The 16,379-nt window shown below is 41.7% G+C and overlaps 3 protein-coding genes across 3 annotated transcripts in view; 1 reads left to right on the top strand and 2 right to left on the bottom strand.

The window, feature by feature from the left end:
- Window positions 1-13,413, bottom strand: part of Dyl (transmembrane protein dusky-like) — a 38,495-nt gene extending 25,082 nt beyond the window's left edge. Inside the window, exon 1 of the mRNA XM_070655726.1 lies at window positions 12,405-13,413. Coding sequence (XP_070511827.1) covers window positions 12,405-12,448 — 44 coding nt within the window. The 5' untranslated portion in view covers window positions 12,449-13,413. The remainder of the gene's footprint in view (window positions 1-12,404) is intronic.
- Nt5c (5' nucleotidase C) lies at window positions 7,926-12,284 on the top strand. Its single transcript, XM_070655730.1, has 8 exons — window positions 7,926-8,145; window positions 9,389-9,564; window positions 9,646-9,873; window positions 10,201-10,341; window positions 10,413-10,570; window positions 10,668-10,854; window positions 10,932-11,072; window positions 11,220-12,284. The coding sequence occupies exons 1-8, from the start codon at window positions 7,959-7,961 to the stop codon at window positions 11,574-11,576; spliced, it is 1,575 nt and encodes a 524-aa protein (XP_070511831.1). The 5' UTR covers window positions 7,926-7,958; the 3' UTR covers window positions 11,577-12,284.
- Window positions 13,414-13,548: 135 nt separating the features above from the next.
- On the bottom strand, window positions 13,549-16,345 carry P58ipk (dnaJ homolog subfamily C member P58IPK). The gene is made up of 6 exons (XM_070655731.1): window positions 16,150-16,345; window positions 15,965-16,075; window positions 15,647-15,846; window positions 15,234-15,559; window positions 14,818-15,161; window positions 13,549-14,729 (listed from the first exon to the last, which is right to left on the bottom strand). The coding sequence occupies exons 1-6, from the start codon at window positions 16,196-16,198 to the stop codon at window positions 14,311-14,313; spliced, it is 1,449 nt and encodes a 482-aa protein (XP_070511832.1). The 5' UTR covers window positions 16,199-16,345; the 3' UTR covers window positions 13,549-14,310.
- Between the last annotated feature and the right edge of the window lie 34 nt (window positions 16,346-16,379).

The raw sequence follows: 16,379 nt of genomic DNA, 5'->3' as shown, positions 1-16,379 counted from the left end.
TAATACACAAACGAGCTTTGTACCTTTGTACCTACATTCATCTATAAAGACTATAAATAGCGACAAGGTTCGCATTATACATCTTTCCGAACGGAAATAAATTAATTTACGAGACGTGTGGCATGAATTAATTACGCGCGACCCCGTGAGGTTCATATTTTCAGCTCATCTTGTCCGTGGACGAATTAATTTACTTCGGCATGAGATATTTATTTTAACACGAAGCGTCCGTCCGGCACGGTGGCATTATCGCCTTTTAGCAGGCATGCAAGTAATTATCTTTAATTAACAAATCATACGGTCGCAAACGAGTGCTGGTCCATCGAACCTCGTCCACCCCGACTCGGAGAATCGCGATCTCGGCGCGTCCGATCCGAGAGAGGTTCCGACGCTCTTCGGCGAACGCATGAACGGCACGAGGAGAAAGTTTCTCGAAGCCAGGAAGTGAAGTAGGCCACGACTTTGACCGCTCGCAAGGTCCATACTCCCGTGGCACGCCACTTTGTAGTGTCTCATTTCCTTCTCCGGCCTATACCCTGGCCTCGCGTGCCTGTGTACGCTCGTATGCGCTCGTGTGTGCGCGCGCGATACGTACGTCACCGCGATCATCCGGTCGGTATGGTATGCGGATCATCGACGGGCGCTTCCACCGGCGCGATATTCTCCGCAGGGTGGCCTAGAAAAGGTGGAAATCAGTAACAGGAACGTATTCTTTGACGAGCGTTCAGCCGACTTTCCCTGGACGGGAATTTCAACCACTCCCTGTTTTTAAAAAAAAAAAAAAAAAGGACCCAACTCCCTTCACCCTTTTTTTTAACTTTAATTTCGAAAGGGTTTGTTCGATTTAGACTTGGGATTCTAGGAATCTTTCGACTATTTCGATTTAGTTAAACCACTAATGAGCGCCTGTGTCGAAAATCGTCGGAAGTGGCCAGCGAAAAAATTTCTTCTCGAGTGTCTCGAATTATGCGGGGATATTTACGGCGCGGGAGTGATAATGTATTCTATTACGATTTTAATTGAAACAAATGGAGCGGCGAGCCGGGCCGGGCCGGGTCGAGCCCCACCATTGAATCTGCGTGATAAACGAGGTCCTTTTATCGAAATTATTTATTGTGCCGCTGCACCGCGGCGATGAGCCGCATAAACAATGCACCCACGTAATCGCAGGTATTTCGTTGGCTGCTTTAATATCCTACTAAATACGCACGTAAATCTAGCGGTACTTCTCGCAATTTCACTGCGATTCCATTTGCAGTGCTCCGCCGCGCATCTCCCGCAAACCGTTTCGGAATTTCTTTTAATATTCTTTTCAATTTCTACCTTAAAATCCGTTTTAAAGCAACGAGACGACCGCTTACGTCAGCGCATCGCGACGATGCGTTTCTATTGTGCCGATTGCGGTTTTGACGCGCAAAAATTAATTGTCTGGCTGAAAGCGAACCGGTCGTAAAGTTTATACACTATTTTCAGATATGACGGCCGGCCGGCCGGCCGGCCGACATGTTGCTCGACACCAATTGGGTCAAGGCTGCTTTTCGATCTAACGAAACTTCCGCGCTGAATTCCACGACATCGAGTTAGCACAGCCATCGCACCTTAGTTACGTACCGTCTGCGACATTCCAAAGCGACGAGCCGTCCCATCGTACACATTTTTACGTCTTCGGAAAGCAAAAAGTCGCTTCTCAAAAGTCTCCCTCAACTCCCGCGAGCGCGATAACGTTAACTTTGAACGCGGCACGAACTTCCGCGCCGTTGTTACTCGAGAAGTAAGGTAAGATCAGTTAAAGCGGCAAGAATTTCCACTCGGGCGGGACAGCCTCCCCGCAGTCTATTGTGCGCGCTACCTGGCCTTCCCTGCATCGCCGGGGGATGGTTAATTGTAGGTTGCCCCTCGTCCGCTTTGTTGCGCGTTTGTTACGGGGTGATAAATACCCGCGGTGTTTTCTCACCGGGGTTCTCGCGGGGGATCATTGTGCCGAGTTTGTCCCGGCCGCTATCTACGCCTCCGCCGAGATCGATCATGCCGCCCGTTCGAGCTACGTCAAACCTGCACGACGGGGTTTTAAACTATGCGGAGATAACGTCGCGTCGCAATCTGCAGAGAACGGGCGACAAAGCACGCGGGAAGGCTCAATTCCTCACGCCGGGCCTCGCGATAAATGCCACGGCGTCACGATAAGAAAGTCGCGGCCACGATTGTGCAAACAAGTCGGGGATATATGTTAAGTAGGCTCCAAACAATGCCCTCGTTCGCCAAATATTCGACAAAAGTGTGTCACGTTTATTTAACGACCTCTTCTCTGTTTTTTTATGTTTCATTATCATATGTCCAATTTGACACTCGCGTCATCGAGATGAGCCTTCGAACTCGTTAGCTAATATTTTAATGTTTGATAGCTTCCCGAAGTTTTGAAACTCATTAAAAGACGCGTAAATAACGTCACACGCGAAAGAAACATTGTATATGCTTTGCGGCAGGTAAAAAAAAAAAATATATATATATATATATATATATATATATTTATTTTTACTTTTACGGTAAATGTGCAAAAGATAGAATAAACCTAGGTAGGTAAGAAGTGTTTCGTGATCATGGAATATATTCGATTCGCGAATCAGTCACGCTTTGCCGCCCAGATCGATCGCAGCATCACTCGATCGGCCATACTTTCTCCGCGGATGCTTGCCAGAAATTTGCGGTATCTGGCCGTCGGTCAGCGGTCCAGATTCATCATTCGCTTAATAACGAGAGGCCACGGGTGTTTTTGTATCGATTTCACTCGGATGCGCCAATTCGCACGTAATTCGGTAAATTAAATATTTCTTCATGCAAAAGCTAAAGAAGTCCCGGCACAGGTAGACAGAATTCCAAACTATTCTATATAGCACAATTAATTGTTGAAAAATTGGAGTAAATTAAATATGATAAAATTCAACGAAATCTTCCATACACTCTTCAAGATTTTTATTAAATAATACAAAATTTATCTCGCCGCGGAATTCCCCAGTATTCGTTTCATTGTAGCTGCAGTCGCCGCGACAGCATGCTATGTATGTCACGCGACTGAGAATTGAATGGCGGCTCACGGCACGGAGCCGCAATAATTCGCATCCTAAGGTACAGAGGCAAATCGCGATTCGAAGAGAGAAAGAGAGAAAGAAAGAGAGAGAGAGAGAGAGAGACGTCGGTTCAATGCACCTGCCGGCGCCGAGAAAGGGCTCGAAGAGAGACGAGCTCGTGACGACACTCGCGCGATTACGTCCCCGCGTCCTCCTTTTCTCGCGACGTAGCCGGCAACGCTAGTTAACGCTCACGCACTTGCATCGACGATCGGCCGCGGTGAGTGATAATCGCGGAGTAGGTCACCGGAACAGCGCCTTTAGCAATCTACGTTCTTCACCACCTTTACTGCTCGCTCAGGCGCTCGATCGCGCTTCCTTGTGAGCGACGATGTCAGCCTCGTAGAAAAGAGATGTTAATTACACGCAAACCCTAGACCAAAAGTCCTTCGCCGCGAAAACGAGCGTAGAACCGAGACGCGAGCCTACGATCCGGCTTGGATCAATTGCTACTTTAGCATCGCGAAGTGGGTTCTGTTGTTTAGCACCCTGCAATTAGAACCACGTTAAAAATTGCAAAATACCTTGATTATTCGTAATTTTACGTGAAATTATACAAAATTAACCTGCCTGTATTATACGCGGGTTGCTTTGAAAAAGAAAAATATCAAATTATATTTTCCAACATATTCGTCCAAAGCGCACGAAAAAACAAGCTGTACACTTTATCACATGCAACCGTGATTTTATTTTGTGCTTTGAAACGTGCGTTTTATACTTTTTATCTCTTTCACGGCGGTTTTTTTCATTTCTTGTTTATTTATATTTATTTGTTTTTATATTTTAATTTTTTCTATCGATTTGCGTCACGTATTGAAAAATTCGTGGTTTCCATCGTTGCTAATTGATGAAAAAGTCCCTGCATTAAACCGTTTTGCTCCATTAGCCTTAAATGCGACGTTTCGTTATCGGAAACGGAGAAATTCGTCTCTCGCGAGCGTCAAGTCTTCAGGCTGTCATTCGTTAGCGCGGATTTCTCCGATTGCAATTAACTTTTGTCTACGAAAAGACAAATACGAGCGATTGGTAGAAAACTATTTATAAGGAGGTGAGAGACAAACGCGTAATATAAAAATAAAAAAATAAAAAAAAGGTAAGAAGAAGAATCGAGTTAGGAAGTCATCCGGGTGATGGGAAACGCGGCTTCGTTTACGCAGGAAGCGCGCACACACGACTCGCGCATTCATGAGAAAATCTTAAAACGTCGTTTTCCGCCAGAACGCTCCAATTACATTACGCGCATAAATGAAACGGTTACGTTTCTTTTTAGTTTTATTTTTTATTTTTTTTATACTGAAATTAGAGTATTTAATAAAGTAGAGTATAGAGTATTGAACTTGATGCTGTCCCTGCCTTGCAAAATTCGAGAAGAACGTTTCATTTACGAAGCTAATCAACAAGAACTCGCAATCGCGAAGGCAACGTTCTCGTAAATAATTAGAACCGTCGGGTAATTCTTTAAAAAAAAAAAAAAAAAAAAAAAGGGCGAGCCGGCTCAGAACAGCTGAATCTTATTTGCAACTCTCGCGCTCGTTAATTTCCCTGTTTAATTAATGAACGTGTTGGATGCTACTGCAAATTCGACCATCCGCGAAGAAGTGTATTGGCTTAATAGCCGCGAGCTGAAATTAGCGCGAGCCATTAAGTGGCAGATTAAAGCAGGCTGAAAATTGCGATTGCAATTATCAGCGGAATTACCATATCCCGCTTTCGCATAACTCGTTACGTCTATGTGATAGCAGCGCTGCCATGATATAACAAGCGTCGCACGCAAGCTGCTCGATAGGGGAAAAAAACGGGTCTATCAGTAACGGCATTCGAGAAATCGAGTTTGTTTCCCGAGCGTCCCGAGACAATACTTAGTTTAATTTTGAGCTAACCAGTCGAAGACCAGTCGGATAATGATTCGGGAGTGCCGGAAGCCAGCCGGGAAATGCCTGGCGTTAACCGGAAATAATAACTATGTGGGAAGGGCGGGATAGAAAGTTTCAAAGTTCGCCCCGCGCAAAAGAGTGAAAAGTCAAGCCGCTACTTTTAACACGATGCAATACTTGCGGATATGAAATCGACGAGTGCGCCGAACGAGCTTTCAGCAACGACAACGCGTTGACTCCCCGCTGAAACTGTCAATACCCGGGCGGCGAAATGCGTGTTGAACGCCTCGGGGATACCCCAGGATACGTGTGGGAAATTGTACAGAGAACACCGTGGCGGCGTGCGTATACTTTGTTACAGTATAAAATTTGATTGTCTCGCGGAATTGTACATTCGACGTACAAATTCGACGATCAATAGTTGGAAAAGCCAGTTGAAACTTGATCATTTTATCATCATTGCGGTTTCTCTCCCCCAAAAAAGAAAGAGCATTTGCATAAAGTTGCGCATTTGTACAATAATAGCGTCAAATTATACATTTAAATGTCATATATGTTCATAATTAAAAAAAAAAAAAAAAAAATTGTAAGATAGAAAGTGCGGGTGACGTTACGTGAGGCATATCGCCACGTGCGGGGCATTTCCGCATCACTCGTTTATCGCGCGCGGGGTAGCGCATGCACATCGAGATTAATGCGGGGGAAAATGTTGCATAATAGCGCGACATAATGGATACGTCATCCCGGCGCCAGGGAAGATAATCGATCGTGCGGGATGACGGTCGAGCTGAAGGTGCAACACGCACGATCGACCGCGCTATCGGAGGAGAACGAGGACCGGAAGGAGTCACGTTAGATTAAGGCAACGAGGTCGCATGCTACCTGTAGCGGGAATGAATGTCGGAAAATTGTTCTTCCCGACGCTCATCAATCAGAGACCAGGGAATAATCATTTTTAGATATCGCGAGACGAGATTATTAGCTTCATGACGCGGTGTTTCTTCCTTTAATCGCGCCGGCGGGAACGCGAACCGCTGACGTTGCACCGATATTAATATCACCAGAGATGAAAAGAATAAAAAGGAAACCCGGTACCAGGTCGATGGAATCCTTTATACTCGAGTCGGTTGAAATAAAACAGAATACGTGTAACAAAATACTTATATAATCACCCTATACGTTTGTTATATAAATTAAATCCTAGAAACAGACATAAAGTATTTAACAATTTAATTAAAAATTAAATTAACAATAAATTTTTGGCAAAACCTACAGAAAAAAAAAAAAAAAATACATAGCTTACGGAAGAATTTAAATTTTTTTCAGAAAAAATTTCTCTCGTATAAATTTATCCAATTCAATTATTCGTAATTAATTTCTATTTCGTGTCGTATCACCTTCAAATCTCAAACGATTATCTGCCTTTTGTTTATTAGATCTACACCCAGAGAAAGATTAAAGGCAATAATGGTGATAACTGGATACATTAAGAAAATGCAGAAAACCGACAAGATGAACAAGACGAAGGTGACGATCGTTAATCATATTCTCCTCGACAGGTTCGTCGTGGCCGCCTTTAGACGCGGAAGCTTTTCGCCCTGGGAAGTGGCATGAATCGCGAGACTCTCGTGCTTAAAATTGGGTGCCGAGCTTCTTCGGAATGTCTTCGCGCGCCGGAAACATCTCGGAAGCGTTTATTAACGCGCGATTATTTACCTCTTACGTGGAGAAACTCATGGGACCGGCGCGGCGCAGAGCAGCGGCCGCATTCAAATCACGCAGCCGAAGAGCTCGTGTGCGGCAATTAACCTATTTGTCGGGCCTAACACGAACTAAATATTAAGCAACGGGGGAAGAAAACAATCGCTGCGGAATACAGATCCCCGCGGGCGGATATACCTACGTCAACTTTCTAAAGACCGGGTCTTACAAGCGTTCGGCTTTAATTGGAGTCGCGGAATCGCACTGGATCACAACGAGGGTTTTAACAGCTTGAAATCGACTGCGGGAGACGACTCTAGGATAAGAAGAGTCATCTCTGCATATATTTAAACAAAAATTTTACCTGAGCATTTAGACAACTACCAAAGATCCGCTATCGTTACGATAACGGATCAGCAGTAGGATAAACTGAAATTTATTTCTCAATTTTGGAACGCATAACTAGCGTCGGAAGTGAAAATAAAATTTTATCTATTATTAATGTTTTGCGTAATAAGAAAAATAATACGAAAAATAATTTAAAAAGTAGAATACACGTAACAACGTTAATTAATATTAATTAATCAATGTACGATAACGTATTAATCATTTACAATTATTGCAATACTCAAAATAAAATAAATTATAAATGTATATGTAAATTAATTATTGTATACATAAGAAATAATAAAGCTAAAAATTTCAAAACTCTTCTTTTACATATTAAACGTTATTCATTTCATAACCGTCGCCTCCGTGTCATCCCCCCAACAGTCATCACGATGTCGAAACAACATATCATCGCGGATGCACTCTCGTTTAAATTCATTGAGTATAAATAGCAGTTAACATGCTAAAATAACCCTTCTATTATATAAATCTTGTCATCTATACATATATCGCGCACGATCGTGTAAGACGATACAGACACGCTAATGATATCGATAGCATGGACGTGAAAAATAATCGAACGAAGCGTCGCACAAGTGCGACGAGAAAGCGCTGAGAGTACCTCTTCTAGCTGTCTAATAACGTACAGAATACAAGAGCCGTGACCAATCGGGCTGACCGGGTTGAAGTGGCCACCCGAGTGGCGCGGCCAATCGTTGGACTCGCTGCCAACTTGAGGGCGCGTCGCGTCTAGCGACATGCCGACGTTTATGGTCGAGATGGAGGCGCTATTGGCGGCGGGCCGATTCGAAATAAACGCGCGCGCGCGTCGCGGTGGCTCGCGTCGCGCGCCCGCCAATCGTCCGGTATGTTCCGCGGGAGGCTCGTCGCATTGTATCGGGTCGTCAAAACACGGCCGCTCGTGCGGCCCGCGGCCGCCGCGTTGCACGGGACGTCGTCGAGACGCACGGTGGGCGATCGCGCTCTCAACCGCGGCCGCGTTTCGCGTGGAGACATGCGCGAGAATTACCTCAGGATGCTCGAGAAGTGCAAGTGTGAGTCCGAAGGCCGACGTTCTCGTGGCCGCGGCCATGCCAGTGTCGCGTCAGTCGCATGCGTGGCCTCGTCCCTCTGCTGTCTGCGTATTACGCTCGTTTGCCTGCGGAACGAAGATGCCACGCATACGTCCGACACGTTCGATATATCGATAGCACACGCGCGGGGACGCGGCCTTGACGTGTCGCGCGCATGCTGCACGAATTATTGGCACACGGATCGATCAGCAGCCCTGCGAAAGTGGCGACGGTGGCGGCGGTACCGTTCCCGTTACCGTTACCGTACCCGTTACGGTACCCCATCTCCAGGAGGATAGAATCCGATCGAGTCTCTTAAAAAACTATACCCGGTGTAGAACCTGAGTCATAAATAAGTCCCTTTCCATTTGCAGCAAATTTCTAACGAATCTCATTCGTCCTGTTACTTTGTTTTTCTTTATTTAATAAAAAATAAAGATAGAAAAAAAAACTACGAGCTGTAACTCTGTAAATGAATAATCAGTCTGATTTAAACGAACCCGCGCGTGGAGAATTATTCCCTGGGGAGTGAACGAACGGGAAAAGTATATAAATTATTAATAAGAATTGGCGTTTTTTCGCCCGAGATCCCGTAATCGTTTCAATCAGTCAATCAGTGATCCGCCTTCAAAAAGCGACAGAAGGTAGGCGCGGATCGGATTAGACTTGAGATCGATCTCCCACGGCACGACAAGAGGTGTGACGAATATGCCGAGCAGAAAAATCTAGGACAGTGAAAATCGGCTTGTATCGTACGCGTCTATAGAACGAAACGGGAGCACTGACGCACGAATTGATCGCAGTTAGGTCTGGAGAGAAGTAATAACTGTAGTTCATTCCAATTGAGGACTCGCGAGAAATTAAGATCGGATACGAGCGATATCGATCCGCTCTTCCAGCTTTCCGAAAAACGAACCCACATCTTTCATCGCGTCGCGTTATACAGAGATCCTTATCTAGCAATTGACCTCTTGACTAGCAAGCTGAACTGTGCAAAATTGTTGGAAAAACAGTTTTGTTAAAGTTAAACGATGATATTCGAATCACTTTTTTTTTTTTATATAATTAAAAATGATAAAACAATATAGCGATTAAGATCGCAATTTTAGTCTATTGAAATAAAATTGCACTTGTAAATTAATATATTATACGTATATACCTATTCTAACGTTTTGTTTTACCTAAAAGATGGGCTTTCAGATTAATTGTCATTATGATTTTACAGCAAAAAAGTTGCCGCAAGACGTGAATCCCAAAGGCGTGTTCGCCTGCAACGAACTCGACTTAAAAGAAGTCGAGGTTTATGGGTTCGATTACGATTACACCCTGGCGTGTTACAAGCCGTCTATGGATTACTTGCTTTACAGTCTCGGACGCGACATGCTCATCAAGAAATATAAAGTTTTTATTTCATGATAAACCCTTTTACTACTAATCGACAATTTAATTTTGAATTCGCTTAAACTCTCTTAATTATTTTAGTATCCGGAAGAAATTGCCGATCTGAAGTACAGAGAAAATTTCGCTGTCCGAGGTCTTCATTACGATATTGAAAAAGGTCTTCTGTTGAAGCTCGACAGCTTCTTACAAATTCAATTGGGCTCCGTTTATCGTGGCTTGCATCCTGTACCCGACGAGGAGGTGCTTCACATCTATAAGAACAGGATAATACCGATAGCTTACGTAGAGGCACCTCATAAACACTCGCACGTGAGTTCATTATCGTGAAACTTTTTAAATCGGGGTAGATTTCAAAAACTCAATTATTTTCTAATATCCTTCTTAACGTTACGAAGATTTTCTTGAATTTTTTTTCTGTCGCAATAAAATAAATAATAACATAAAAAAGATTTTTATTAACGAAGACAAATTTTAATATATTATATTAATTAAAAATGCTATATCTTCTTTGTTTCTTTTTTTTATGATGAATCGCTTCGATCACGACAGAAGGCAAGTATACCTACATTCACACGGTTTATACGTATACTTGAACGTTTTTCAGAAAAATCAAAATTGCGACATTAATTTTTTTAGGACACCGTACATCGCTCAAAAATGGTTCAATTAGCCGATTTGTTTTCGGTGCCGGAAATGTGTTTGTTATGCAACGTTGCGGAATATTTCCTACAGAATCACATCGATTATCACCCAGAGATCCTATTTAGAGACGTTAAGGTCAATAATCCACGAATTATCTTGTCAATTACTTTACTACTTTTCTAATGAATTTTGTACGATTTTTATAGAATTCTGTACAAAGCTGTCATCCTATAATGCATCAATTAGTAGTGGAAAACGTATCTGAATACCTGGAGCCAAATAAAGACTTGAGGAGATTTTTTGATCGGCTTCAAAAAGCCGGCAAGAAGACATTTCTAGTCACCAATAGTCCTTTTCATTTCGTGTAAGTTTCTCAAATATTGGCGAGCAAATTAATTTAAATAATCCACAATTTTTATGCATGTAATTATAATTGCCACGTACTTAATTACTTTATACAGTAACAAGGGCATGCAGTTTCTAGTCGGCAAGAATTGGAAAAATTATTTCGACGTAGTAATTGTTCAGGCGAGAAAGCCAAGATTTTTTACCGAAGAAACACGCCCTTTGAGAATCTATGACGAAGTGAAACAGACGCAGCTGTGGGATCGAGTCACTAAACTTGAAAAGGGTATTATATATCTCGAGGTAGTTTTCTAATTTTATTAGTTTTAAAAATAATGAATTTGCAAATACGCATAATTGTTGACCGCAAAATGTTATAGGGAACAGTTAAGCAATTGCAAGATATAACTGGATGGCGAGGACATCAAGTATTGTACTTTGGCGATCATCCCTACAGCGACCTAGCAGATGTGACTTTAGAGCACGGCTGGCGAACAGGAGCAATAATAAAAGAATTGACGGTAATTTAACTTATTAATATTCGTATTAATCCCCTCTCTCTCTCTCTGCATAAAGTTAATTCAAATTTCGTAAAAGATACTAATGCGTTAAATTTTACATGAATTTAATCTAATATGTAACATAAAAAATTATAAATTGTATTACAGCACGAAATCGAAACCTTAAATGATCCGAAATTCAAAGAAAACGTGAACTGGCTTCAAATGTTAACTGGTCTAATCGAGGAACATCAGGATTATGAAGGACCTGAGGTGCAAAATGAACTGGACGAGTGGATAAAGGAACGAGATCAGTTGAGAAACGACATTAAATTTGTCTTCAACAAACAATTCGGTTCGGTATTCAGAACATATCACAATCCGACTTATTTTTCCAGAAGACTGTTTAGATTCGCCGATATTTATATGAGCTCGATCACAAACTTGTTAGAATACTCTACGAGTCATACGTTTTATCCTAGAAGAGGTGTAATGCCTCACGAATATACTAGTTACTTCGTATAAAATGATTATATTTTTAGAAATATTTATTGTTTCTTATACATATAAACATTTTTCAAACACACGATCAGAAAATAATTGTTACGTTGCAGGTTATATTTTTGATCATGAGAATAGCTTATATGTATATTCAACATAATGTAAAGCCTTCATAACAGAGAATCGCTAATTCTGCGCAAAATACTTCCGCCTTATTAGATATAAAGTATGCATGTATAATTTACGTAATATATATTACATACATACATGTAATGCAAATCTATATCGATCACGGTAATGCGCTTTTACAGCCATGTAGTTATAGGTAATCTGCATTGAAATATAATGTATGTAAACACGATAAAACGGATGAGCGTGTAGATCATGAAGGCTTTTACATTATTATTATTATTATCATGACAATAGCCGTATTATGTAAAATAAAATAATATTTTCACGTGGTAAGAAGTAAAATGTATAAGAAATTGTACGAAAATCGAGCAATCGTACACAAAGTATTATTGAGCTACGAAACTCGTTAGATATTTTGAGATTTATTTATTTTCATAAATTATATTAGAAAAAGAGAAATAATTTGCGCTTTTGCGTAAAATTAGAATAATACAAATTTTGAAAAGGAAAGTCTATTTAGTTTAATATTTATCAATTATTTTTGCAATGAGATTGATGTCATTAATTAAAACAAAATAAAACTAATGAGTAAATTACAAATTTATAATGCTAAAAGAAACCATGCGCGCGCGGTATTTCAAGAGATCCCAATTCGCGCGCGTTATTACATTCGAGCATTATTTAATTATAATAATTTCTTTATGTTGCCGGTTTACTTACATTTGTAGCTTTCGGTTCGATAAGGGGGGAAGGTTGCTTCCCATCCTTCCTTCCTTCTTTCTTTCCTTCCTTCCTTCCTTCCTTCCTTCTTTCCTTCCTTCCTTCCTTCCTTCAGTAGCAGCTTCTGGATGATTTTGCCGTGTTGTAGCACTTCACATCACTTCACACTGTATTACACTGCTCTGCTTTTTTTTATAATCACTGACACTATCACTCGAGAGACGAACGCCCGAAAGAACGACGGTGGATTATCGCGGCGATTATGTCCGATTAAATTAAGAAACGCGACAAACGTTTATTCGTTGTAGAAATTTGCACCCCCGATTATTCCTGGCGTTGCTTACTTCCACCGAGTCTTCCACGTCGTCCTCAATCTCGATGCAAGAAACTGGCCGTGATATAAAGCGAGGTCCAAGATCTTTCTGATTCTTCTGTTAATTCTTGGCGGAATGAACGAGGCTTAGAACTTGTGTCAAGCAACGAACGAGACGGGCCGCGACACGAAATGTTCCTCGCGCACTTTATCTTCCTCGAGTTTCTTAAAAATCACTTGCTCGAAATGGGATGTGTTATCTCGGCCGCGACGAAGAAGACGGACGAGGTGCGGATCTCCTCACGCTGACAATGACGCTTGCCGGAACCCGCTGAATGTCGCCGAAGGAGGTAACGAATGAAGCGAGTCGGAAATACCGGATGTCGCGCTCTTCATGCTGGATGTTCCGTGCAACATAACCGCTTCTTTCCCAAAGCACTTTTTCAAAACACAAAACGATTAGTAGATTAACACAGGAATACAGAAAATAATCGCTAGTTTCCGAGTCGACGACGTCGACACTAATTCGTATGCGAGAGTATCTTATTCGCGGTTGAAAATACGCGTAATTGCGGAGCAATTAGCGACACGTCCTCGCGCCCGAGTCTCCGCAACCACACTGAAGTGACCGTTAGAGATTTCGGCCCTTCGAGGAAAAGAATAAACCGCGAAGAAAGTGAGACAGCCGATACAATCGTCAATTGACCGTTGTTCTTCTCGCGCAAAATTCCATAACAGCGCCGAGTTGATCTATTTACGTTATTTGTATGCGCTCGGCGAGCTCGAGACTTCTTCTCCCAAAACAGAAAAAAAAACAAATAAGTATTATAATTTGTTATAAATTATTCAAATATATTTTTAAACAAATATCAGAAATACAGTATTTACATGAGGATCTGACTCACACACATGCAAACATGCAAGCGCACAGCATTGTTCTACACCATTTGAACATTATCGAGTACGAATTTCGTACGTAAAAGTAGTAATGATATAAATATATCGACTCAATATATCATACTCGATAAAGGCATAACATCTCTCGGACTTATTTAATGTAATTATCGCACATGTTTAAGCTAAAAATGAATAGCCGCTGAAGCAATCAGTGGCAGTGCGATCACTGTATATTTTCTCCATGATACAGTACATGGGAAGATAATCACGTTATCAATAGCGTTATCAATACAGATCGGTGATGCGATGATAAAATTACAAACGTTTACGAGTGAACTGAAATAAGTTTATATCCGTCGCTCAGTCTGTACTAGATAGTACTGTATTATTAAATTTTTTGCAATAGACGAACTAGGGCGACGATTAAATCTATCTTTTCATTAAATATATGCCGAGACGCTGGCATTCTTCAATATCGTGAGATGACCGCTAATTCATTTATCGACACGTTAACGCAATTCGTGCACGTACAAGTCCGTCAAATATCTTGAGTTAAATACGTGCGATCTTCACCAAAACGAGGTAGCGAAATGAAAATCGACTTAAAGTTAAGATGCCGTCATAGGTAAAAACGACAACCCCATGCGTTACAATTGATTTGATAATATTTCGATCACGCCAAGATTTGCTACGTGTTTAATTAAAGTGGAATTTAAACTGGAAGGGAGACCCGTGGAAGTGGTGAAATTCCTGAAAGGGATTGAAACCCTGCTGGTGTCGGCCAGATTCCGGGTCTAAGGGGTCCTCGCCCTGATCAAACTTCGCCCTCTTTTCATCGTCCGTGAGGACTTCTTTGGCAGCGGCGATGTCGATGAATTTTTTTTGCGCACGTTTTTTCTCGTCGCCCTCCTGGAAATTGTCAGGATGCCACTTCTGCGCCGCTTTACGGTAAGCCTTAATGATATCCCGTTTATTTGCCGTTCTTGAGACTCCCAAGATCTTATAATAGTCTCGTGACTCCGATAACTTTTGCCGTTGTTGCGCTTTTTGCAATCCCTGCTTGGCTCTTTGGAAGTTCGGATCTATCTCCAGGGCGTCTTTAAACTCTTTAATGGCTATTTGAGGGAAAAAGAAAATATTATAACCATAAAGAATTGCATTTCTTTTAATATTATAAAATATATTTATATAAAAGTAAATTACCATCGTCAAACATTTCCGCGGCAAGATATGCCTCTGCACTGTCGCATAACACCCCCGGTTCTCTCCTGACATTTAACGCCTGATGGCAATTTTCAATCGCCTGAGTAAATTCCGAATTTTCCTTGTAACATTGGCAGAGATAATGATAAGCTGTAAATTGCACTTTTGGCTCATTTGGTTCTTGCGTTAGTGCACGACGAGCCGAGTCAATGCACGCATCGAAATCTTTATCCTCTAGTGCTGTCTCTGTATCTTGCAGCAGCTTCTTAATTTTTCTAATTTTCTTGTAAAAAGGGAAACATTGCTTATGGTCTGGATCGAGCTTCAAGCACTCTCGGATCTCCCTGTTACATATTAAATATTTAATAATAAATATTAAAATAAACGTTTAATTGTTTTAATAATAAATTACTTACTTTAGAGCTTCATCAACGTCTCCGAGACGATACAGCCAGGTAGAAAGCTTGAAAAATCCCTCTGTATTATCAGATAATAATTTTGTAGTCGAACGTACGTCAGATATGGCGCTCATGTAATCTCCAAGGGCAATATGACTCTCCGCCCTACGTTCTCTTAGGTAGGAGGACCATGGACATAACTCGATAAGCTGAGTAATTTGTGCCACGGCTGCTAAGTGATCACCATTATACATGTACATATCAACTAGTTTCATACCATTCCTAGCTGGGTATAACCTTTCTAAGGCATTCAAGGCATCCCTATTATTTGGTTCTAATGCTAGCTGAAATAAAAAAAAATCTTGTCAATTATCTGAGTTGAAGCAAGCTCTGTACAAAATTTGTAAAAACATGACGTAAACGATACGCACCACGCTATGAAAATCGTTCTCGGCCTCGTCAAAGTGAGCCTGTTTGAGTAAAATATTCCCACGTTGTAATCTTGCTGGCATAAAGTCTCTTTTTAGTTCTAAAACCTTATCGAGATCAAGGAGAGCAAACTTGGCTTTGCCTAGAGCTAAATATACCGTGCCTCTCTTATAATACGTCAAATAGTTGCTGGGGTCTCCCTCTGAAAAAAATTCATTTTTTAGCTCTGGAACCACAGATTTCTTCTCTTCAACGCTAGATCAGCTGTCGAAGAGCTTGCTTTTCCTGGGGTTTGAATGCAGATTCGCAATTTAACCTACCAACGGCCGCGTGATAATGCGATAGTGCATCTTGCAGCTGGCCCTTCGCCAGGAACTCCCTGCCGTATTCCAGATGTTTGGTGATCTCCGCTTGCGAGACACTTCCTACCACTATAAAACATCAGCCGTTATTAGGTAGGTTCGTATATATTTTAAAAACGAGAAAAGGTTAGAAGTGCACGTACCATCGAGGGTCGTCACGTCCAATAATGCCACTATCAGGAAACCGTACATGACTGGGGTGGTGAAAGAAGCCGCCGCGTGCAACGTGTGATGCTGTAAACAAGAAGACTAATGCGCTCGGCACCGCCAGATCGGCACTCAACCATCCGATAACAGAAAACCGACCAGCCACGCCGCCATTGCGATCGTGGTCTTATTTGATTGGTGGATTTTCCTCGTGTCAGGTGATAAC

The sequence above is a fragment of the Cardiocondyla obscurior genome, linkage group LG04 (genome assembly GCF_019399895.1).
Source record: "Cardiocondyla obscurior isolate alpha-2009 linkage group LG04, Cobs3.1, whole genome shotgun sequence".
NCBI classification, from domain to species: domain Eukaryota; kingdom Metazoa; phylum Arthropoda; class Insecta; order Hymenoptera; family Formicidae; genus Cardiocondyla; species Cardiocondyla obscurior.
This window is presented reverse-complemented; position numbering and strand designations above follow the sequence as displayed.